We start from the raw sequence: 23,410 nt of genomic DNA on the forward strand, positions 1-23,410 counted from the left end.
GGGAGAAACTTCAGCCGTACGTGGTGGGGCGGAGTGTGTTCGAGTGAGTGTGTGAGAGCTTAAAGTACATTCCTGGACTGTCACTTTTAGTAATCTGAGCAAGTAGTAGAAGAGAGAAAAGTTCTGAAACGTTCTTGAGGATAAGAAGCAGACTCTTCACTACTGATCCGTACACAGAGAAAGTAAGACTTGTTTTCTTTTTCCTTCACTGATTTTGCTCATGGCTAGATGAGAAGTGTAAATAACAGTTTCCTTTCCCACAAAAGAGACGGGAGCCCTTTAACCCTACTAGTTCACAGAGGGGTTCCCTTGAGAAATAGCACCATGAGAAATGGACAGCTTTTGTACTTTTGCACTTTTGCACAATGTTCAGGCAAATAAGGAAATAGACATCCTGTTGTAGATTGAAAAGAAAGTAAAGTGTGAAGCTGAAACTTTTGTCAACACAAGCAAAATGAATGCAATTAGTTCTCCTCAGCTATCAGTTGCCGAACAAGAGGGCTTCACATTCTGCAAAAATCAGATGACGGTGGCTGCTGTGTTGCTTTGTCAGATGATTGTAGTTAAGTTTCGACTTTGGGCCAGCTGCCCTGTTGTATGGTGGCTACTGGGCTCCACATGACCTCTGTCTTCCCTGATTATGCAGGATGCATAACCTCGCTCTGTGACTCTCCTTGTGGCATTTTATCAATTTTTTCGGAGCGGTTGTGGGGACGTACGTTCGTTAGATGAACAAAGAGAACAAAACATGCGCACACATACAGGCCTGTGTGGTGGCTGTTGCCGTTTAGGGACAACAAAGCAGAACCTGATTTTGAGGCGCTTATCTCAGGGGCCAGTTGGCATTCCAATTGTGGTGCCATGCCAACACAAACTCGCTGAGAAAAGGGAGATGGAGTGGGCGCATGTGGCCAGCGTAAAGGAAAAAGTGACTTAAAGACACTTCAGCATTATAATGATGAGTAGAGAAAGATGCTACTACCGGTAATTCATTTCAAGCCTTATCATATTTGATGCTTCAGGAGTCATGGTAGATGCTTCAAAATTAATCATTTATATATATATATATTTATATTACAGTTCGTTCAGGTTTCGGTTTTGTGCTTACGTTTTTCGGTTCAGTTCGGTATGCAGTATTAGAAAAAATTATTATGTCTTAGAGTAAAACATGACAGTGTATATTATTCACAGCTAATTATTATTATTATTATTATTATTATATAATTGAAATTATTATTCTATTTATGCCAGTGCTATACAGTGGCAGGCATTACATATGCCTGCCACTATATGTTATTTGTTAGACATAACAGATAACTGCTCTTCAAATGGATGGCAAAAGGTGTAAAACCAAACTGTGTGTTTCAGTCTGTTGCCATTCATACAACTGCAAATATATCAGCTTTGTGTTGAACTGTGCAAGCCCAGATTTCACACTACGTACATTTGTGACTAAACTGAGTTAAGATCATTATTTCAGGATGAAAACGTTTTATTTTTGTTTGCTGGTTTACCGTGAAGTTTTTCTTATGCAAAATAAGTGCCTTGGCTCCACAGATTGGAAAACATCTCTCAGATCAAATCACAATTATACTATTATAATATAAAATTATTAAATAAGTCTCATTTAATGGACATAAGACAAAGATGTGTCATAATTCATATCTGATAATGTTTGTTTTGTTATTACTTCGTCGACATGATGTGTGAATGAGCTCAGCTCATGCCCTAAGTACGCAACCATAGTCATTTCTTCATTCACGTTGTATACACGGCCACCACACTGGCTTACAAACAAAATGAACAAGATGAGTTTTAATTGCAGATTCTCACCTTTATTTTGAGGGGATTTACATAACGGTCAAATATTTGCCGCCCAGGCCAAGTCAGAAAGTGTCCGGGCGTATGCATACTAGCGTCAGTTAGCTGTGTGCTATGCTATCATCGATTATCCTCAGACCTCGGGTTAAACCAAACTCCAGTTTGAAACAAAACACCTCAGTCATGAACATAGCGAATTCTGACGTCCGTTTTGTGTACCGCAAATCCTGTTTTGGATTAACTCATTCGTTTTTGTCGAATTGTTGACGTTTATAGCCGTCAAAGGCAGTGAATGAGTTCAAATGGATCTTTGGCGTGTATAGCCATCAACGGTACTGAATGAGTTGATAAAGACTTGGCAGCGATGAGCAATGGGTCAGGACGCTTAACGCTGTTAGCACCATAACGTACACTAGCGTCATGAAACCCGAGAACTCGCTCCACCCGCCCCGCTGCAATGTTGCTGAAAGGATATAACGCAGATGAGGCGCCACAGTAACCAGTGATGGCGCCATAATGGATTAGCGCTCATAAAGGGAGTAGCGTGAAAGGATCGAACGGAATAGGGATGGACCAAACTGAAACTATTTAACCGATCAGATTTAACGGTTTTCAAAAACCGTTCCAGCCCTAAGTTTACAAGAACTGAAAAACTCTGACCACTCCCTCAGCGGTCTCACTAAGATCCGCTGGCCTGCGCTCGTCTGCAAAATTACCTACATCGGGTCTAACCTGCCTCTGTGCAGAGATTTATTCCAGTCCCAAAAATAGAGTGCTGACTATTTCTCTACATAAAGCCATTTCCATGCACAATTTTGCAATTTTTTATAATTAATTATCATTAAGTTGTTAGAAGGTTGTTTTTACCATTCGTAATAATTGTATTGTCATTTTTAACCAGAAATAACTGACCAGCAAGGAAGGCAGCAAGGTCATAGAGGATGGCTGTAGTTATGGATGGATGGCAAATTGCAAAACTGTACACACAGTTGACATACCCCATTGTTTCTATCACAATGATTATGAATGTCTGTGCCAAATATTTACTGGATTTGGAAACAGCCAATTGAGCAAAATGTCATCTTGACCAAGAGATGAACTCTGTTAGTCACAGACACTTTAAAATGACAGATTACACACAGACACACGCGCACAAGTACACGCACACAAAACGAGGGGGAAGCCACTTTCTATTGACCATTTGCACCGACGTCACGTGATATGACGGACGGCGGAAGGAAATAATTGTTGAATGGAAGTGGAAGTGACTCGGAGCGACTTAGTGACTTAGCGAATGTTATTATACAAATTAAAAGTTATTATTGCCCATCGAGCCATGGAATCTACGACTTCAACCGAAGTTCGCCTGCCAGTCGAAGTTGCACATTTAGTCGGGACTCATAGAGCGCGATATTTACTTAAGTTGGAGATCGCTAGTTTAAAAACAGCCCGTTACCTTCTGTTGCCAGCTGTTTTACCAAGTTAATCAAATCGCCCACTTTGACGGAATTCACTTTTTTTTTTTTTTTTTTTTTCTTTCTGGGAGATCTCAGTATTGATCATTTGAAATGTCATCATCATTGTTCTCCCTTTTTTTTTTTTTTTTTTTTTTGTATGTGTGTTTGTGCGTGTGTGCGTGTGTGCGTGCGTGTGTGTGTGCGTGCGTGCGTGCGTGAGAAAAAAAATAAAAAATAAATAAGAATTCCCATACCGTTCACCTAAACCGAACACTTCAAAATCCAGCCAGAGTCGTGGGGCCGCCAGGAGACCCGAAGGGGGACCAAAGAAAGGAAAGAAAAGCGAAGCCCAGCACCGACCAGACACCACCCACCGGGCCACTAACCTTCACCAACCCCAGAGACATCCAAACTCCAACAAATCAGGGAAACCTCAAGGGCCCAAAGGAGAAACTGAGGAAAGGTAGAAAGGACAGACGAAGCAGAGTGAGATCCACAGACACCAGCCTCCACCGAATCAATGACCTGAGGGAGAAACAAATTGTGTCTGAGTCTCGATAGATGCTGGTGTGGTGGATCTAGCATGCATGAAAATCTCCACCAAAGAGGGGAGCCGTCGACCCCCGCCAGGACATAGCAAGCGCAACACCTCAGGGCCCCCCAGGCCGCGGCCGCGCCAAAGGACGACCCCCGGGCCCCGCAGGGGCCACCGGCCGGAGAGCAAACCCCGGAGCAGGAGCGCACCCCACCCCAACGCGGCCCGCGCCCCCAACCCAACGCAGCAGGACGGGGCACTGCAGGCCCACCAGGCACCCCACCGGCCCACAACCCCCGCTCCCCCCGTGACCCCCCCGCCCCCCCACCCCCGCCACCCACCCCAACCCAGCCCCAACCGCCCCCAGGTCCCCAAATCCCCAGACACCCTCCCCACCCCAGCACCCCCCACCCCGGCACCCCCACCACCACCCCCCCACCAACCAAGCCGCCCCCGCCCCCCGCCCCCACCCCCACCAACCGACAGCCCCCCAGCCCCCGACCCCAGACCCCGGGGACACACCGCACCCAGGCATCCGCGCCGAAGAGGGGGCCGGGCAGCGGAGCGGAGAGGGCACCCGCGCCCACCCCACCACGCGGAGGGACGGAACACCAGGGGCAGAAGGGGAGATGGGGGCACCGGAGGACGGGCGGCATCCCCGAACCCCAGGCCCAGCGTGGAGAGGCCCCGGTCGTCACCCCAACGATCTAAGTGAAAAACTAACCCTGTTACTAAGTTCGCCAGCTCGCCGACTGGCGAACTCTACCCCTAAACCGTGAGTGTGACCCCACCCAGTGTATATACATAAGTGTGTGTGTGTGGTGCATTAAAATTGGAGGCAGGTGAACCGGAGCAGAGGGAAATGATATCCCCCCCTGCTCCGATCCACCCGCCCCTCAGCGCACGACATATGTCATTATGTAGTCAATGCCGCTCTTCTTACACCGGGGCTGATTGAAAAGCTTGTCGCTGGCTGAGTCTCTGGGACGAGATGCTACGCTCACACCGGGGGACAATGCACCTTGTAATGTTAAGGTGTAAAACTTGTTTATCATGCTAACTGACTTATTTTTATTGAAACGCTGTGATGATGTTATGTTACGATATTTACTAGCATAGAACAAATGCCTATCGTAGTGGCAAGCTATGCAGTCATTTCATGAATATGACTCCGGCTCCAGAGTGAAAAACTTCAAGCACAAAGACGAAACCCCCCATTATTAAACAGTCAAATGCACTTAATAGTTTTGAAGAAGGTACATTTTAAAACTAAGCTGTGTGTTTGTGCAGTTGGAGTGGACGCTAACTATCTGGCTCGTTAAAGTGATTTGAAACACGCAATTTGACACCTCTGTTACAATCTTTGTTAGAGTGTACCTTTACTAGTGAAATGTATGAACATTTTTTACTAATTACAACTATTATCTACTAACCTCGCAGAAAATTATCGCTGCAAATCAGTGAATATTTTGTGTTGATTGCTGCTGTCCATCAACGTCTTTTGTCTTCATTAGTAGGTATGTAATAAAAAGCAACTTTTGGTTTACTCCCTTGTCCGTCTGTACAACCGACCGCAAGATATGACCATTTTATAAGATAATCGATTAGATAAAGGACTTTACGCTGTATGAGATTCAATGGTTACAATACGGGCAAGTGGCTCTTTTGCCGTCCAGCGTCTCGGAGGGGACGTTCCCTTGAGGGCTGTGACGTCACGTACAAAAGGTCAATACTTGAACATATCTTAAAGCAGAGGTCCCCAACCCTGGTCCTCAGGGTCCGCTATCCAGCCTGTTTTCCATGCCTCCCACAGCCAACACAGGTGGGAATCGTTATCAGGCTTCTCCAGAGCTTGCTAATTAGCTGATGATATGAATCACCAGTGTTGGCTGCGGGAGACATGGAAAACAGGCTGGATACCGGTCCCCGAGGACCAGGGTTGAGGACCACTGTCTTAAAGGACATCCGTGACTGCAGACGCCACACCCATCCTTATGCTCAGCTGTTCTTTGCCCTTTGACCTGACTGCATAACTTCACTATCACGGACTATCACTTTCAGTCTTGAGCCTTTTTGATGCACAGGTTAATATTTAACAAGTAACAGTACATTAACTCGCTCATGTTGTGCATCAGTGATTGTTAACGCTCCCTCAGGTTATCTAAAAAAAAATCTGTAATATTTTCTTCCATTCCTTGCAGAAGACTGTTTGTACATTTATTGCTCCAGAAATGTCACAAGCGCGAAATATTGTCAAAAATGAAGGACTGTATCTTCTTCTAAAAACCCAAATCATTTTATGCATCCCAAAATTGGGGCTGTACATGTTTCTGTTCATATTTTCCAGCTTACATTAATATAAAGCTTGATATCCCAACTGGATGAGTGACATTTTTCCTTTTTATGTAAAATTCGGGTTGCAACCATGCAACAGTGCTCGTTGTAAACTACGCTACCTTTTAATGGTAGATTTGTTAGCTTGTCATGCAGAATAACTAGAAGCGTGTGTGGGAGCTGGTTTAGTGAAAATTCAATTGCAGTAAAAACTTGAATAATGACAGCATAAAGCAACCACTCAATTGTTTACATAAAGCTGTGTTGCATTTGCGCTCGTGTGTTATTTCTGCTCATTACACTTCATGGGTGTTTTACAAGAGCCAACAGACTCCGCTGGTGCCTTAACATTTTTACTGATCTCGATTTATAGCTGCGCATATTGGCCCGTATGGCTTTCATGATGAGGAGAAGGAAAATGAAGATTTCAGGACGCACACAAAAGAACACAATGTCATTCCTCCCTTTGGCTTTTATTTTAGTAAACACACTTTTTTTCCATTTTGAAATGTTTGACCCTGACTTAAAGGTGGGAGTGAAAGGGAAAGGCAGGCTTATCTTTGACAACTGATGAAATGCTGCTTTGTATATTGCTTCTCCACAAAGTGGTGGGAATGTAACTTTGTGATAAGTGTAGCCAACAGTGCGCGTTCACAAACACACGTGTGCACGTGGTAGAATCCAGCTGTTTGGAGCAGGACAGTGCAACTGTGAAATGTAATGATTGTGGAAGAAGGGAAGAAAGATAAACATTAATATGTGAGGAAAAGATAAACGAAAAGAAAGGACTATTCATATGTTAATTTGAGTGGATAATGAGGACTTTAACACAATAGCACAAAGGAATAATTGGATTGTTTTTCCTCTCTGGCACTGAAAATGTGAAGTGTAATTTGCTCATTAAAAGATGATGTGTTATTTAGAGGTTTATATTTTATTGAAAAGCAAATTATTGAATTAAAACCTTTTTTTCAGAAATAATGGGTAGAATGTGTTCTACAGGTTCAATAGCTATTCTATGACTTTATCCTCTCATTATAATCTATTTGGACTGAAATCAATTATCCTGATGTTCTTTCAAGGATGCCAGGTGAGAGGTTGACAGTAAGACGCACATCTGATGTGGGGCGCTTTCCTGGTGCGGCCCCGCCCACCAGGGTGGAGTTGTCCATTCACAAGGAAGGGGACAAAAAAACTGAGGACAGCGCTTGCCGCCGCTGGTTTCGGAAAATCTGCCCATGTTGCCAGAAAAGCACCACCTATGATGTCACCGATAAGGTGGAACTGGTAAACCCTCCCACCCCGATTCCAGAACTTGAGGGGCCAAAGCCAGAAAATGGAAATGCAAAAGAAATGGAAGGTAATGTTCAATATGTTTTGGGGTGAATGATGACATCAAATTACTTTTATTTTATTTTATTTTTATTTATTTATTTTTCTGGAGAGCTCAGTATTGTTCATTTAATTTTACCGATTTGACAATTCATCATCATTGCTCTCTCTCTTTTTTTTCTTTTTTTTCTTTTTTAAATTACGATAATGTAGTCAAACATTGAGATTCTTTCCCATCCTTCTTCTACAGTCATGAAGTTGTCTGTGAGCTCTGTGGACCTGCTGAGCTCCAAAACGGGAACAAACCGACAGGAGCACCACACTCATCTCTTTCACACAGAAGGGCTGATCATCCGCAGAGGACAGACGTTCCAAATGGAGCTACACCTCAACAGGCCCTTTAGTGCTGACGCTGACAAGCTGCATCTGGATCTGAGAACAGGTATCGGTCCACAGCGTGAACATCATCACTATGCTCGATGCCAGATTTGTGGAATTCATCTTCTTTTTTTGGTCAACTAGCTTTGAGGTCTCCAATCTCTGGAATTTTCCTTAGGATCGATCAACCGTCTCTTAGACTTCCTCTAGCTGTCTTGCCTGGCTGCTCCATCCTCGTCGTCGTCCTACCAATACTCAATATCTCGCCTCTGGATGTCTACAAAACAAGTGTCTCTAAATCAAATCATGTCCAAATCATCTAACCTTGGCTGTCCCTCTGATGAGCTCATTTGTAATCCTATCCAATCTGTTCACTCCTAAAGAGAGTTTGGGAATTTGGCAGACGGCTCTGCGGCATGTTTGGTGTTCCAGTTGGCGAAGGCATTTTCTTTTACACGCCCTTGGAACACCAAACTATTTAGTGGCTAAAAGTAGGCTAAAGTTGATGTTTTAGAGCATGAGGTGTAACATGATTATGGTAGATTTGATCAAGATGCAGGCAGATAGATTCTGAGCTCTGGAAAAGTGTGTGCTTTATGTCGTCGTATTTCATTCTAGGGCTGGGCAATAAATCGAATGAATTCGATTAATCATCATTTTGAAAATCGAATAGTTGTAAAAAAAAGTTAAATCGTGAAATCAATTTTTTTTCTTTTGGATTATTAAAAGCTGTTGTTCTTATGTTCTGTTACATCCAGATGTTATCGTGAGACTAGTATGTATGTTAAGTTTATGTTAAAACTGATTTTGAATCATTATACATATTGTTGTCAGAACATTTTGCACAGGAATTATTTTTAAATAAATGAAACCTTTAAATAAACATTTGTTGGATTCATTAGATTAAAATCGATTAAAATCGTAATCATCCAGAATGACAAAAAATATCACCCGGCCCTATTTCATTCAGCTGGCTTCGGGCAGTAGGCGGGGTACACCCTGAACTGGTTGCCTCTGAATATTATTATTATTATTATTATTGTATTATTATTATTAGTAGTAGTAGTAGTAGTAGTAGTATTGTTATCATCATCATCATCATACATATAAAATCCTCCCCCTGGCTGCGGCATAGCCATGGTCATACAGACAGAAATGATATGTGTGGAAGATGGTCTCCAAGTGGTCGCTCGACAGCGCTGATGTATCTTCTGCCTGTAGCCTTCCCCCTCCCCCACTCTCATTTGCACACATATTCCTTTAACTATTTTCTTTTCAGCACATGCCTCCACCTTTCTAAATGTTCCTTTACCTTGTCCGCGTTTTCACTGCAGATCATTATGTCATCATTAGTCCACATAGTTTCTCATCTAACATCATCTGTCAACCTATTGATCAGTATTGCAAAAAAATGTGGGAGGTGGGGGGTGATACATCCTGATACATCCCCCCCATCCACCTTCAACTCCTCTGTCACACCTACATCACACATCACCACAGTTTGACTGTTCCCATACATGTCCTGTCACAGGACACTGGGAACTCACCATACAGTATTTATTATTTATTGTTCTTCCAAAATTAGAATTATTTTCAAATATTTTTGGGGCTGTCTACCTAGAGTATTTCTTCTCCTTTTCTTGATGAATCTAGGACTAGCTACAGCATCGCTACATATGATACAGCATTCAGAATGATCCTTTCAGTTCCAAAAATGAAAAAATAAATAAATAAAACTAAAGACTTGGTTCCCATTCTGCTGCTAAATTATCCCCCAGTCTTTCTCCAACAGGGATCACCAACCATTTTGAAACTGAGCGGTACTTCTTCAGCTCTGACTAATACGAACAGCTACCGCAGTTTGATACACACTTCTGAAAGAACAAATGTGCTCAAATTAACTTTACGTAAAGATATTTGTAATGATTAATGATTTCGCACAATATTTATGAAATGGGTGAATATCAATATGTAAAAAAAAAAAAATCTATAAATCTCTGCCAATATTTAAATTTTTTAAATTGTCACTTTGACAACATTCCTAGAAATATCCCATCACTGGTGACCTCTTTTTAGAACATGCCTGTGGGCTGCACACGTGGACCTTGGGGTCTACTTGGCTACCGAGGGCACCACATCGGTGACCCCTGTTGGGGTCAATTTCATGGAGAATTTTTCCATCCTTACAGAAGAACATTTGTTAGGTCGGAGTTCAATAATGTTGGATGGAAGGGCAAGGAACTGAGACACCCCCCCCCCCCTCCTCTCTCTCTCTCTCTCGTTCACATTCTGCGCCTATGATGTGCAATGCAACCAATAAATGTGCTCTGTCAGTTCAGTATGTGTGGTGGTCTGAAAGGCTCAAATCTAATTTGACTTAAGATAGTACATTTAGTCATCCGCTCTTCTGCAGCAAAGAGGCGGAGCCTCAGAGGATGTAGAGGGACTAATCATGATAAAGATATTCATACATATGAAATTTTAGTCAATGCCTGCCAAAGCAAAGGTGCTGAATATTTAAACTAAACAGTATAGGTGACATCACCATTTTTGGATTCCATCCAAAGTCTTAATAGCTTCCAGACCTCAGGATACCAGACACCTCCCTCTGGTATTTCCAGTCTGTTTATACAATGATCTTCCATGCACACACTCTGGAATCACTACAGAATTCACAACAGAAAAATGGGGAAATTCACACCCAACTCAGCTGCGTCATTTTTTTAATTTTTTTTTTTGGAGAGCTCAGTATTGTTCATTCGATTTGACATGTCATCATTGCTCTCCTTTTTTATTTATTTTTTTTATTTTTTTTTGAAGAGCTCAGTATTGTTCATTCGATTTGACATGTCATCATTGCTCTCCTTTTTTATTTTATTTTTTATTTTTTTATATATATTTTTTTTATTTTATTTTTTATTTTTTTATATATATTTTTTTTATTTTATTTTTTTGTACGTGCGTGTGTGCGTGCGTGTGTGCGTGCGTGCATGCGAGTGTGTGTGTATTCATTAGTTCACCTAAAACCTATTAAAAAAAAATCCCATACTAATAAAATGCGTCATTTTGAACAAATCCTCATTAACGCAACTTTCAATGCCTCATCTTATGACAGAGGACTTTCTCATGCTGTAGTTGCCCAACCAATCATCTGGTTGAAACAGAAGTCAAGATTTTTAGTCAGAGATGAAGCAATAGGGAAAAGGGGAGGTTTTTTTTCAGCAACGTTCTGCAATGGGAGAGGAAGGGTGGTGGGGTCTTGTCAAGAATCGGGTGAAGTAAAATGTATTCTTGATCAAACTCTATCCCCACTTAACCAAATGACGAATAAAAGTCCAGCAGAGTGCAAACCAAACAGTGTGGTAGAAAGAATCTTATCTGACTATTTATTGAATGCCATTCATGACATGAGTGACGTGGAGACAATTTCTTTGTTCATGATCAAACAAAATGTTATCTTGTTATCGAGTTTCGTCTTCTCGTCATCCATAATGTCCTGTGAAAGAGTTGCAGTCGACCGTCTGTAGTCTGTTGTCAATTGTGCGTCAGTGGACTTTTAGAGCAGAAATTGTGTTTGCTGACCCGCCAAAGGGGACACAAAGACCTACCGTGGTTTGAGCAAGTTTACTCTGTGCTGTGCCCAGCATATCTTGGCAAAGGAGTTATCCGGACTGCTGCTCTTATCTCACTTCAGTAAATCAAGACTTCCAACGTTAGAAGTCAAAATTGATGTGTTGTACAAATGCCAGATAATTCTCATTTGAAACAGTTTGTAACTGTTCCGTGCTGAAGGTTCAGTGAACTATTCCTTATATTTCACATACAATCAAATATGCTGTCATTCTTGTTAAGCAAAATATTTTTTTGTTAAGTTTTGTTATTTTGGTAGCTACTGGTAAGCCAAGAATATGCATGCATTCTGGGAAATTCTCTTTCTAACGAAATTTGATTTGTTTTGTTTTTTTCAAAGCGTTCCGATAAGTAGATTGACATCACGGGGTCAGCTTGCGTCCAGAACTGGATGACTTCCAGATAAACTCAACTTCAAATACATCACATTTGAAGCAATTTGTTCACCGTTGGAAAGAGCAACCAGTTCTAATGTTGAGGACATTTTTGCAAGTAGGACAGATATAGAGTAGTAGGCATATATTTACCAGTATTAACTCATTCACTGCCATTGACGGCTATAAACGTCCAAAATTCATTTAAACTATTTCTATTAGTTTAAAAAAAAAATCCACTTTTGTTACCAAGAGTATGAAAAAGTACATTTAGAACAGATTTGTGATTAATCATGAGTTAAGTAATGTAGTCATGCAATTAATTACAATTTTTTTTTAAATTATCGCCTGACGAGATGATTATTAAAAATTAGGGGCGTCAGGCGATTACAAATTTTACTCGGAATTAATCAAAGTAATTTTATTATCTGTTCTAAATGTGCAATAAAAAAAATCTAGGTTTTCATACTCTTGTTAAAAGTAGAAAAAAATGTAAAACCAATAGAAATAGTTCAGATAATTTTTTGACGTCTATAACCGTCAATGGCAGTGAATGAGTTAATGGTGAAAATCTGGGCAATTACAATAAATCATTTATTTGTAGCATTTTATAGAATTGTTTTTTTTACTTTTTGAATACTCTGGTCCCATTTGCCTGACATACTGTACATTACTTGCTTTGCAGGTCCACTCCCACTGGTATCCAAAGGAACCCATGTCATCATCCCACTAGTTGATACCTTGGACAAAAAACAGTGGGGGGCTAAGATTGAAGAGCAAAATGACAACAAGGTTAAGTTGTCCATCAACTCGACAGCCAATGCCGTGATTGGTCTTTACAATCTGACCGTCACAACTAGCACCCTGAAAAATGAAACTCCAAATACTTACACCTCAAGTGAAAACATCGTCATGCTCTTCAACCCCTGGTGTGCAGGTAAGATGCTGAAAATAATGAAAGTCTTGTAGTTAGAGGAGGACAATTGTTTTCCTTCCTCTTATATAAGCCTCCCCCACCCAGTTTTGCAACATCTGTTGGCCTGAACTTTCACCTCAGAGCCCCGACACAGCCCCATCCTCCTCTGTGAGTCTGTTCCAACTTACATTTCACAAATATGCAATAAGGAGTGAAAAACACCAAGGATAAAGTTCTCCTGCAAGATGTCAAGCCTCTTGTTTTACTCCACCCTCCTCACCCCCTCCTCACACAATCACACGACTTCCCCTCTTTCTCTTAGCTTTCCCTCATGACCGAAGCCTCTTCCTTCCACTTTTTGGCATAAAAATCTAAATTTTACTGTGTCCGGCTGTCTATCTTTGCCCTGCTGCTTCCCCGCCCGTTGTAGCAACAATGAGATGGGAGTGAGAAAAAAAGAAGAAAAAAAGAATGCCTAATGTGCCGGGGAAAACACCCAACTCTGCCCCGGCAGCATTGGGACACATGTTGTGAATTTTCCCATTTTTTGTGAAAAGAAATCACATTCTTGACTGATGGTGAAAAGACCTGGCTTTCTTCTGATGGGCCTCTTTTACAGAAAGGGAGGAAGCACTGCTACTAATTGACGCCTACTTAAAAATAAAATAAAATAATTTTTCAGATTTTTCAGGAAACACAACAAAATGGAACCATTTGCACCATGAGGAGATGATTTAGGCAAAAAAAATATTTTGAAAAAATTTGCAAAAAAATGACAATTATTTTAAGAGGGTGACGTAATAATACTACTACTGTACTAAAAAAATTACAATAATAATAATTCTCTGAAGTAATTGTAAGCCTTTTAAATTGTGGTTTCTTTCAGAGGACACAGTGTTCCTGGATGATGAAGAGGAGAGGAAGGAGTACGTGTTGAATGACATTGGAAGAATTTATTATGGAACTGAGAAGCAAATTGGGTCTCGCACGTGGAACTTTGGTCAGGTAGAGAAACTCACCTCATTAGTGTTTGAGTGTTTTCCTCTTATTTCAAATGACCAAATCCTGTAAAAATAGAAACGACAATGATCCTGTCTGTTTTGTACCATCCTTCTCTTTTTCGTCTTGTGGTCTGCATTTTTTTTAGCTCTTAAAAAAGGAAATTTTGCTGTAATTAAGGCATGTTAAAAACTAGTTGAGCTTTATGGTTCAGATTAATTATCTTCAACATGCTTTAGCGACACAAAAAAATAAAATCTACTTGGTTGGGGTTTCCTGAAACGTTTTAGCAATATAAACACATCGATCTGAAGCCACAACATGTACCTAATCAAGTACGATACAATGATATTTGCAAAAGTATAATGCATCCTCTTGAAAGGTTAATAATAGGGGTGGGAATCTTTGAATGTCTCACGATTCGATTCGATTCCGATTTTTGGGTCTATGATTCGATTCCGAATCCATTTTTGATTAAGAACGATTTTTGATTCAACATGATTTGATTGACAATGATTTTTGCTTCAATCTATAGATGTGCAAGGAATCGTAATGATCTACTCCAGTCTGACTCGCTAATGCTAATTAGCGCGCTACTCGCGGCACTTTTATCACTCAAAAGAACAGCTCCACACTGCAAAATAAAATAACTTTTATTAGAATAACTTGATCGTGACTTTTCCCTTCTACTCTCTAATGTGGCTACAACTTAACAGTGTATTAGACCGCATGGAACCACACTGCCCCTCAGTGGCCAAATCGGGTAAAACATGAACAGCGATCCCAATAAAGGCACAAACAGACAAAGGCAAGACAGTATGAAATCATTTAGATAAAATCGATTTGGGGACATTTAAAATCGATTCTGAATCGTACTAAATGACAATCGCGATTCTTATGAGATTTTTTGGCACACCCCTAGTTAATAATGTCATGTTTGGTTGCAGTGGTTGGTATGGATATTTAAGAACTTGCAAACCATGCAAAAGGCATTATATTTTTTCACCTTGGGATGATCACTACACTGCTGTCATCTGTTTGAAAGATAGCACAATTCTTTTGACTTTTCACCCCTTAATTATTCTATTAATCTAAAACGTGACAAACCAATGCTATATGTCTTTATTTGCTGCAGTTTCAAGAAGGAATCTTGGAAGCATGTTTATTTATTCTGGAGAAAAGTGACATGCCGCCATCTGGTCGAGGGGATCCTATTAATGTTGTCAGGGTCATATCAGCCATGGTAAGTCATTTTACTCATAGATGCATACTTGTATAGAGGAAATATTGTTAACTTTCACAACTATCATTGGTCTCACATGTCAATCACCAGGAGAAACTGATCTGTGTATTTTGAGTACAGTATATGAATTATTTTATTTTTGTTAGATAAATGCCCAAGATGATTATGGTGTTCTAATTGGAAATTGGTCTGGGAATTACTCGGATGGAGTGTCTCCTGCTGCGTGGAGCAGCAGCGTGGAGATTCTAAGAAAATATCATTCCACCAATGGAATGCCTGTGCCATATGGCCAATGTTGGGTCTTCTCCGGAGTCACAACATCAGGTGAGTGTGTGAACAAATAGGAGGGAAAGTGTGAAGACATTTTTCCACATATGATGACAGGATTGATCTCAGCAGTGCCAGATTTTTTTTTTTTTAAGTAGGGTAGAGTTTTCATTTCCAGAAACATTTCGAAATGAAATATATTAAATATAAATACTATTGTGATAACTTACATTGATGTTTCTGCATTTGGCAATTTATTATTATATTATATTATTAGTATGGGATTTTTTTAAATAGGTTTTAGGTGAACTAATGAATACACACACACTTGCATGCACGCACGCACGCACGCACACACACGCACGCACATACACATACTCACCCACATACAAAAAAATAATAATTATATATATATATATATATATATATATATATATATATATATATATATATATATATATATTAAAGAATAAATAAAAAAAAGGAGAGCAATGATGACATGTCAAATCGAATGAACAATACTGAGCTCTCCAGAAAAAAAAATATATATATATATATAAATACTATTTATTTAATGTGATATACAAAAGCAATGTGTTGGCAAAATGCATAATGGCTGCTCGGGATGTGGCGTCGACAAATCCACCTCGTGTGGTATAATTGAAGACTTTCACACTGGCAAATGTCATAACATTCCTTCTCTAATTGCACTACCATATATTCCTGTTGCTTTATATATAGCGTATAGTGCCATTTCCATTCACGGTTTCCAACTCGCCTATTTTTTGTGACCTTACTTTCAAGTCAAGTTCATGAATTGTCCCAATCACAGTGTTCTTTCTGCCAGGCTGTTCCTTTCAATCAGGCTGTAAAGCTCCCTGTGCGTGTGACTGCACATGATAGCCAGCTGACCCAAGCACCGATAGCGCATAACTCATTTACACCCCCAAATACTTCACACCGACATTCCCGTCATACCCAGCTTCTTCTTTGCAACATGTGTCATTTTCATTCAACTGCCAGCATAGTAAAGTGCAGCACAATCATGCAAATGTCACCTGAGTAGACATGTCGGACTTTCTTGTTATGTCTGTTTGCAGTCCTCCGTTGTCTCGGCGTACCTGCTCGCAGCGTGACCAACTTCCAGTCCGCTCACGACACCGACGTGTCCCTCACCACAGATGTATATTTTGATGAGGTTATGGAGCCCATTGACTACCTCAATAGTGATTCTGTCTGGTAAGTTATGTAGCGTGGTATGTGACATGACCCGGGTCATCTTGCTGGGCAAAATGGCTCGCTGTACTGTCCATACCGGAGTCAACTGTATATTTAGATACTGTATGCTAAACGACCGTCTCCTTGAACCTGAGGCAGGCAGTTGACATACTCCTGCAATTTTTTTGCTCGTAGAGAAAATTCTCATCCGTCGATAAAAAAGGGAACCCTCATCAGGGAATCTGGGGCAGACAAAACAAGTTTGACTTCTTTCTGTCCCCTTTCATTTTTTTTTTACTTTACTTTGAATTTCAATATTGCTTTTTATTGTCTTTTTTCTTTTACAAATGGATGAAATAAGTTGAATTGAACCCGTCATGTTGCAAAATAGTCTTGATATTTGTTAGTTAACTCAAAATTCATCTTCTTGTGTATAACTGAAAAGATAAGATTAAAGCAGTTTCACTCAGGTGCTTTGTGAATCTGTGCAGGGGCGGGCTAGACTAAGTTTTGGTATTTTTTGCAGACCCGTGCAAGTCAGTGCAACGTGGCACCTTTTAAAATGGGTGTTTTGTCTCATTGTGCACGTGAACACATCTGACTTTGAAACAAAACAGGTTCTCTCATTCTATTTAAGAGTGCCGATAAAAAAACGTACTTGATATGACACAAGAAGACATTGGTTTGCTTGAGCTATATATATTCTAGCTCAAATTATCAGTCTGTCTATCTACACAAGTTATCTAGTTTGATGCATCTTTCAACAAAGAGGCACAATCACAATCACCCTGTGATTGACAGGTGATTAGTCTAGTGTGTAACTCCATCTTTATATGTAGGAATTTCCACGTCTGGAATGATTGCTGGATGGCCAGGCCAGACTTGCCCCATGGTCATGGGGGCTGGCAAGCTGTTGACTCCACCCCCCAGGAGACGAGCCAGGGGACCTTCCGTTGCGGCCCTGCCTCTGTCGCCGCCATCCGCTCTGGCCAGGTCTACCTCAAACATGACACACCTTTTGTCTTTGCAGAGGTGAGCTATTCTTCATTTAGTCCTTGCTTTCTATAAACTTGATCGGCTCTTTAAAAGGCAAGTGAATATCCTGCGTGCCGTTGTTGGAATGTTCCTTTATTAGGTCAACAGTGACAAGATCTACTGGCAAAGAAATCTCGATGGTACATTCAGCCAGATCCACAGTGAGAAGAAGGTTGTTGGCCACTTTATCAGCACGAAGGCAGTTGGATCTGATGAGCGAGCTGACATAACTCATCTGTACAAACATCAGGAAGGTACCAATGTCTGTTTTATATTTCAAATCATGCTATGCCCATTGAGTGGTGTTCAGTGCGGGCGAATACAGCATTACAATGTGTCACTAGTAACTCATTCACTCCCAGCCATTTCCACTGAAGCAACCCCCTTCACTCCCAACTGTTTTAATGGATTTTGACTGATTTTGCAAGGCCCACAGAATATTGTGTTTTCTTGTTATAAAAAAAATGGAACCTACCAAAAGAAAGATTAGAGTCTCTTCTTTCATCAGGAAAAAAAGTATCTGTCTCTGTTTTGCAGCCATTCCCATTAGAATGTAGCTAAGTTTTATCATTATTCACAGTGAGTGAACGAGCTTTTTGCAACATGGCCCTGGTTGACCTCTTATACTCTGCTGCCGCCTGATGGCCGTTTTTGTAATAACTGCTATTGCTTTAAGTGACCTCTTCAGTTCAGAGGCTGCATCAAAGCCTTCTGTAAGCGCTAGCATAAAAGAACAAAAAACGTATAAATACATCTTTGGGAGCATGGTAATATTTAAAATAGAACGTATTTAAACCTTTTGGGGAGGAAATTAGTGTCAACTTTGACTGATCAATACCAATATCACTGTATACACCCCTGACTCATTCGCTTCCCATTTTCCCAGGTTCCGAGGAGGAGCGTATCGCCGTAGAGACCGCCAGTCGTTTTGGCAGCAAGCCAGATGTCTACTCCACACCCATGGCAGAAGACGTCAGCGTGGAGGTTAAAATGGAGGGAGAGGGGCCCAGGATGGGGGCCGACGCCCAGCTGAGCATCGTGGTGAAGAACCTGAGCTCTCAGCCCCGCAGAACGACCCTGCACAGCCAGGTGGCTGTCATGTACTACACTGGTGTTGTGAAGGGCACCATCAAGAAGGAGCAGTTGCCAGTGGAGCTTTTGCCCAATGAAGGTTGGTTTTCACATACTGTCGACTTAGAAAACAGGCCCTCAAGGGTCCTATAAGAGGCTGTTGACCCGTTGAATTGTTGCCCCGATTTATGGTCTAGTGGTGTGTACTCACATGACTTTCATGAATGGGTTCAGTTAGCAATCAGTGGTGGTGAGAATGTGAGTGTGATTGTTTACAATAGACAGTTACTGTAAATGTTTATTTACAGTAGTAGCGTGGTTGTAGCTTGTAGAGATGGAGATCTGCACCGCATCATTCTAAGGGGTGTCAAAATTAGTGTGTTCATTTAAAGTTAATTTAATGCGCGATTAAGGGCCCTTACTTGGAAAGCCTGTGCTGGGGGAATTCCAGTCGCAACGCAGCAGACACGTCCATGTCGAAATTTAGCAGTAATAAATTTTGCATATATTTGTGGAGACTGGGGTCAAGTTGTATTTTACCATTTTTAAAATGTGCAGAATTTCACAAGTTACTTCATGTTAAAGATTAGCTCTTAATAGGAAAAGAAAAACGTCTTACAAAAGCAATCATGCCATCTAGTGGCCAAAAATTGACCTCAACACAAATCAATATCACACTCATTTTTTACAATACAGTACATCTTTTTCATTTTAACTCAATTTTATGAATTATTCTGAAATTAGTGTGTCAATGGCTAAAAGATGGGGGGAAAACCCACTTTTATGTTAACAAGAGTATGAAAGTATTTAATTTAATTGTACATTTTATGGTAAATTTAGAACAGATATAAAATTTGTGATTAATTGTGAGTTAACTATTGAAGTCATGCGATTAATTACAATAAAAAAAATTGAATCGCCTGACACCCTTAGTATTTATACAACCCTTTTTTAAGTTCTTTATTGGTTTGTTAAGTGCACCTGATGAACTGCAAAGGGAGTGTATTTTACGGCTGTAATTCAATCTTTCAACTACAAAAGAGCTTAGCATCCACAGTCAGAATGTCACACCAAAGCCTGAAAGTCACCGCTGTCTCCAAGAGGATATCACATTAGTGTCATGATTTGCATGTGTATATGTGAAAAAGGACATACATGTACAAATATGTTGTCCTAGAAGAGGATTGTTCAATTCCTGGCATCTTCAAAAACAATAAAGAATGCTGGAGGAGGCAAAGCTGTTTATAGGCTACAGTGCAGACTCTCCAAGGGTCCGATTAATGTGAGCGTTTTCTAAGTTGGTCCTCTGTCTATCCACAGAAAAGACTATTGAGTGGATTTTGCCTTATCAACAATACCAGAACCAGCTGGTGGATCAGGCAGCACTGATGCTGACATTGTCCGGAAGAGTCAATGAAACCAAGCAAGTGTTGGCCAGCCAGACCTGCTTCAGGCTCCTTACACCTGATCTCAACATCACGGTGGGCTTTTCACTCCACTTCATAATCAGAACAGATTTGCTAACATAAATACGTTTACATTCTGAATTTATGTTTGGCAGCCTTTGGGGAAAGCTGTGGTTGGCAAGGAAATGGCAGCCAAGATCATGTTCACCAACCCGCTGCCAAGAATGCTGAAGGGCGTCGTCTTCAGAGTGGAAGGACTGGGCCTGCAGAAAGGTCATGAAGTGCTTGTAGGGTACGAATCCTTATCTAGTTCAAACGCAGGGGTCAGCAACCTTTCCTGTCAAAAGAGCCATTTTAGGACAACTATATAACAAAAAAATCTGTCAGAGCCACAAAACATTTGAACATTGTGACGGCCGAAGCAGCGTGTTAAGTGTTGTCATGTACTGAGGGCCCAAGAGCTAATTAGAGTTGTGGCTTCTCAAGTAGTTTACCGCCACCACAGTGTGAATGTGTGAGTACACGAATAATGCAACCACTGTGAAGCGTCTTTGAGTGTCCAAAAAAGCGCTATATAAATCTAATGCATTATTATTATTATTATTATTATTATTAGAGCTGTGCCATAACACAAAAATATGCAGCATCCAATGCTTTGACATTCATTTTCTTCTAGCTTTTGTCTTCCGTTTTTGCATTTTATTTAATTTTTTATACTTTGTTTTTCATACATTTTTAGACTTTTCTGACTTTCTTTCAAATTTCCGAGATTTTTAATGGACATATTTTGGTAATTTTTTGCCTCTCTTCCTATTTTAGAATTTTTTGGAGCTATTTTATTGAAAATAAATGTTCTGACTCTTTTTTTTTTCGGGCAATTCCAAAGATATTTTATGTTGGTTTTCTGCCTTACTTTTGTTTTTGCACATTTAATTGTTACCGGTAATTTTTGAGCATTTTCTTTTCTGAATTTTGTATTCAATTCTGATATTTTTGGCAGTTTCCTGGACATTTTATGATAATTTTCTGCTTTTGCCTGTTTTTTTGGTGGACTTTTATTAAATTAACACCTAAAAACGTATTCGTTTACCTTTTCGTCTCCCTTTTTCTGACAACTCTTTTTTTTTTTAATCTAAATTGTTAATTGATTTGAAGGATTTTTTTTTTGATATATTTAAAAAAAAATAAAATGTTTTGATCATTCCTACTACATTTTTTAGAGATCCACAAGGAGCCACAGAAGAGAGGCTAAAGAGCCACATGTGGCTCCAGAAACCACAGGTTGCAGACCCCTGTTCTAACACATATGCATCCTGCTATTGATCCTTTTAGTTGATTGTTGACTTGTCGTTCATGTTATGTCTTAGCGACGTCAGCGGTCACTCCACCGTGACACTGACAGAACACTTCATCCCGACCCAACCCGGGCCCAGGAAACTGGTGGCATCGCTCGACTGCAAACAGCTGACACAAGTGCACGGAGTGGCTGACATCATTGTGCTTGAACAGTGAAAGGCAGCTAGTTTCTTCACCGCTTGTCATATTCTTCACTGACGCCTATAAAAAATGAAGTCAATATGAACTATTCTGTTATAATTTATAGGAATTTGTATTTTGTACTGCATTTATTAGTCAGTCAGTAAGTCACATTTTTTGCTTTAAAAACACAACACAGTGTTAGTATTATTGTACGGAAGTGTATTGCATTCACTTGAAAAGTGAAGTCCAGTTTTTCTGACAAATTTTTGGGAGGAGCTTTGTTTTTTTGAGTATTTTTTTTTCAGTTTTATTGAATATTTTTTCCCTGTTTTTAAAAAAAATCATCCGTTTTTCTGAATATTTTTTTGCTGTTTTTCTGAGTAATTTTTCCCTGTTTTATAAAATAATTATTTTTCTGTTTTTCTGAATATTTTTTGAAAAGGGTTTTCCCTCAGAGGTTAGAGAAAAAAACACATATATAATATACACATCCATTCCTTTATTGAGCCAGTAAGTAAACATGACCATCTTATTGCCTATGAAGGTATGCGGGAAAGTGTCCGTTTCCACTATTAGCGAGTCTGCAACAAATCACTTGGAGTTCAGAGGTAAAAAAATAAAATAAAAAATAAAACAGAACACCAGCTCTGTTTTCCAGGGGGTTTTTTAAATATTTTTTCCCAGTTTTTCTGAGTAAATTTTCCTTCTGTTTTTCTGAATATTTTTTTCAGCCTATTTTTCTGAATATTTTTTTGACAGAAGAAAAATTCAGTAAAACAGAAAAAAATTGTCAGAAAAACAGGATTTTTTTTTCAAGTGAATGCAATTATTATTGAAAGCTTATAGCAAGACTTTTTTTAAATCAGTATTTTTATTATGAAAAAAACAACATTTTTAGCACTGAGAAAAACATCACTGAACATGTTTTTATTTCGCAATGATTTTATACTGTATGTGTGCAACTTAACCTCACAATTGCCTTCATGAAGTAAGCACACTACTGTATCATACTGTGTCATGTTGAGAAGTGGACTTATCAGGTAGTCCTTTGAAAATGGAAAACACTGACCTTAGTTGACCTGCTTCGTTATTACAGTATTTTACGTCACAGGACTCACTATAAAATGTGAAGGAAATGGTTTCAGTATCATTTTGCTATTTATTTATTTTTTGGTATCGCCTAAGATGATAATAAAACTATAGCTGAACACTAAAGTGTTGAATTGAGTTATTCTTTTACTCATCATCCAGAAAGCCATTCACAGAAGTAGAGCTGAGAGAGGATAGCATAATGACTTCAGTTAGAAACATGACAGTGATGAATTTCTTTACTATAACATAGCATGGCAACAAATACAATTCGAGGCAAGCCTGTTACTTACCAAAAATGAATAAATTAAATACAATATAGAATGGAATGTTTTATTTTAAAGTGTCAGTGAGGAAAATTAAAAAACAAATTATGCAAAGGTTATTTTATGATATTATGTACAGTCAGGCTGTCTAACACTACATCGAATATGAATCACCCATCAGCTATTCTGCGCACACAATGTTCACACTCTTGTCTTGTGAGTTAGATGTTTGAGAGCCATAGCACGGAGAGTTTTAGTCCTTCAACACGCAGTAAATTAAAAGATAGCAGAAACTCATTATATTTCAAACTGTAAAGTATTTCAACTACGATTATTGCTATGAATAGTTCCTAAGGGCAGACGACGGTGAATTGATTCCTGCCCCAACTCCTAAACTCATCGGTTGGCAAATCTCCCACTGCCTAATAGGAAGCATGATACTGCCACCTAGTGGTAGAAGATGAAACTACACAATTTCTGAAGTGAGTCAGTTAAAACGCGTTCTGGCGTCAAATCATCAAACATCAACAACGACAAATTGGCTTCTCTTTGAACAAGAT

The 23,410-nt window shown here is 39.9% G+C and overlaps 1 protein-coding gene across 1 annotated transcript; it reads left to right on the forward strand.

Moving 5' to 3' along the window:
* The first annotated feature begins 72 nt into the window (after positions 1-72).
* On the forward strand, positions 73-22,710 carry tgm1l1 (transglutaminase 1 like 1). Its single transcript, XM_077559778.1, has 14 exons — positions 73-182; positions 7,230-7,507; positions 7,730-7,921; positions 12,547-12,798; positions 13,664-13,782; positions 14,912-15,019; positions 15,166-15,343; positions 16,387-16,525; positions 17,344-17,536; positions 17,640-17,793; positions 18,426-18,710; positions 19,931-20,091; positions 20,172-20,308; positions 21,384-22,710. The coding sequence occupies exons 2-14, from the start codon at positions 7,231-7,233 to the stop codon at positions 21,526-21,528; spliced, it is 2,340 nt and encodes a 779-aa protein (XP_077415904.1). The 5' UTR covers positions 73-182; position 7,230; the 3' UTR covers positions 21,529-22,710.
* The last annotated feature ends 700 nt before the right edge of the window (positions 22,711-23,410 follow it).

The sequence above is a fragment of the Vanacampus margaritifer genome, chromosome 2, assembly GCF_051991255.1.
Source record: "Vanacampus margaritifer isolate UIUO_Vmar chromosome 2, RoL_Vmar_1.0, whole genome shotgun sequence".
NCBI lineage: Eukaryota > Metazoa > Chordata > Actinopteri > Syngnathiformes > Syngnathidae > Vanacampus > Vanacampus margaritifer.

Excerpts from the sequence above, each read along its gene's own strand:
- tgm1l1 (XM_077559778.1), top strand. The coding sequence starts at position 7,231 with ATGCCAGGTGAGAGGTTGACAGTAAGACGCACATCTGATGTGGGGCGC. Across the intron at positions 17,537-17,639 it reads CACCTTTTGTCTTTGCAGAG|GTCAACAGTGACAAGATCTA; the intron begins GTGAGCTATTCT and ends TTCCTTTATTAG. Across the intron at positions 18,711-19,930 it reads GGAGCTTTTGCCCAATGAAG|AAAAGACTATTGAGTGGATT; the intron begins GTTGGTTTTCAC and ends GTCTATCCACAG.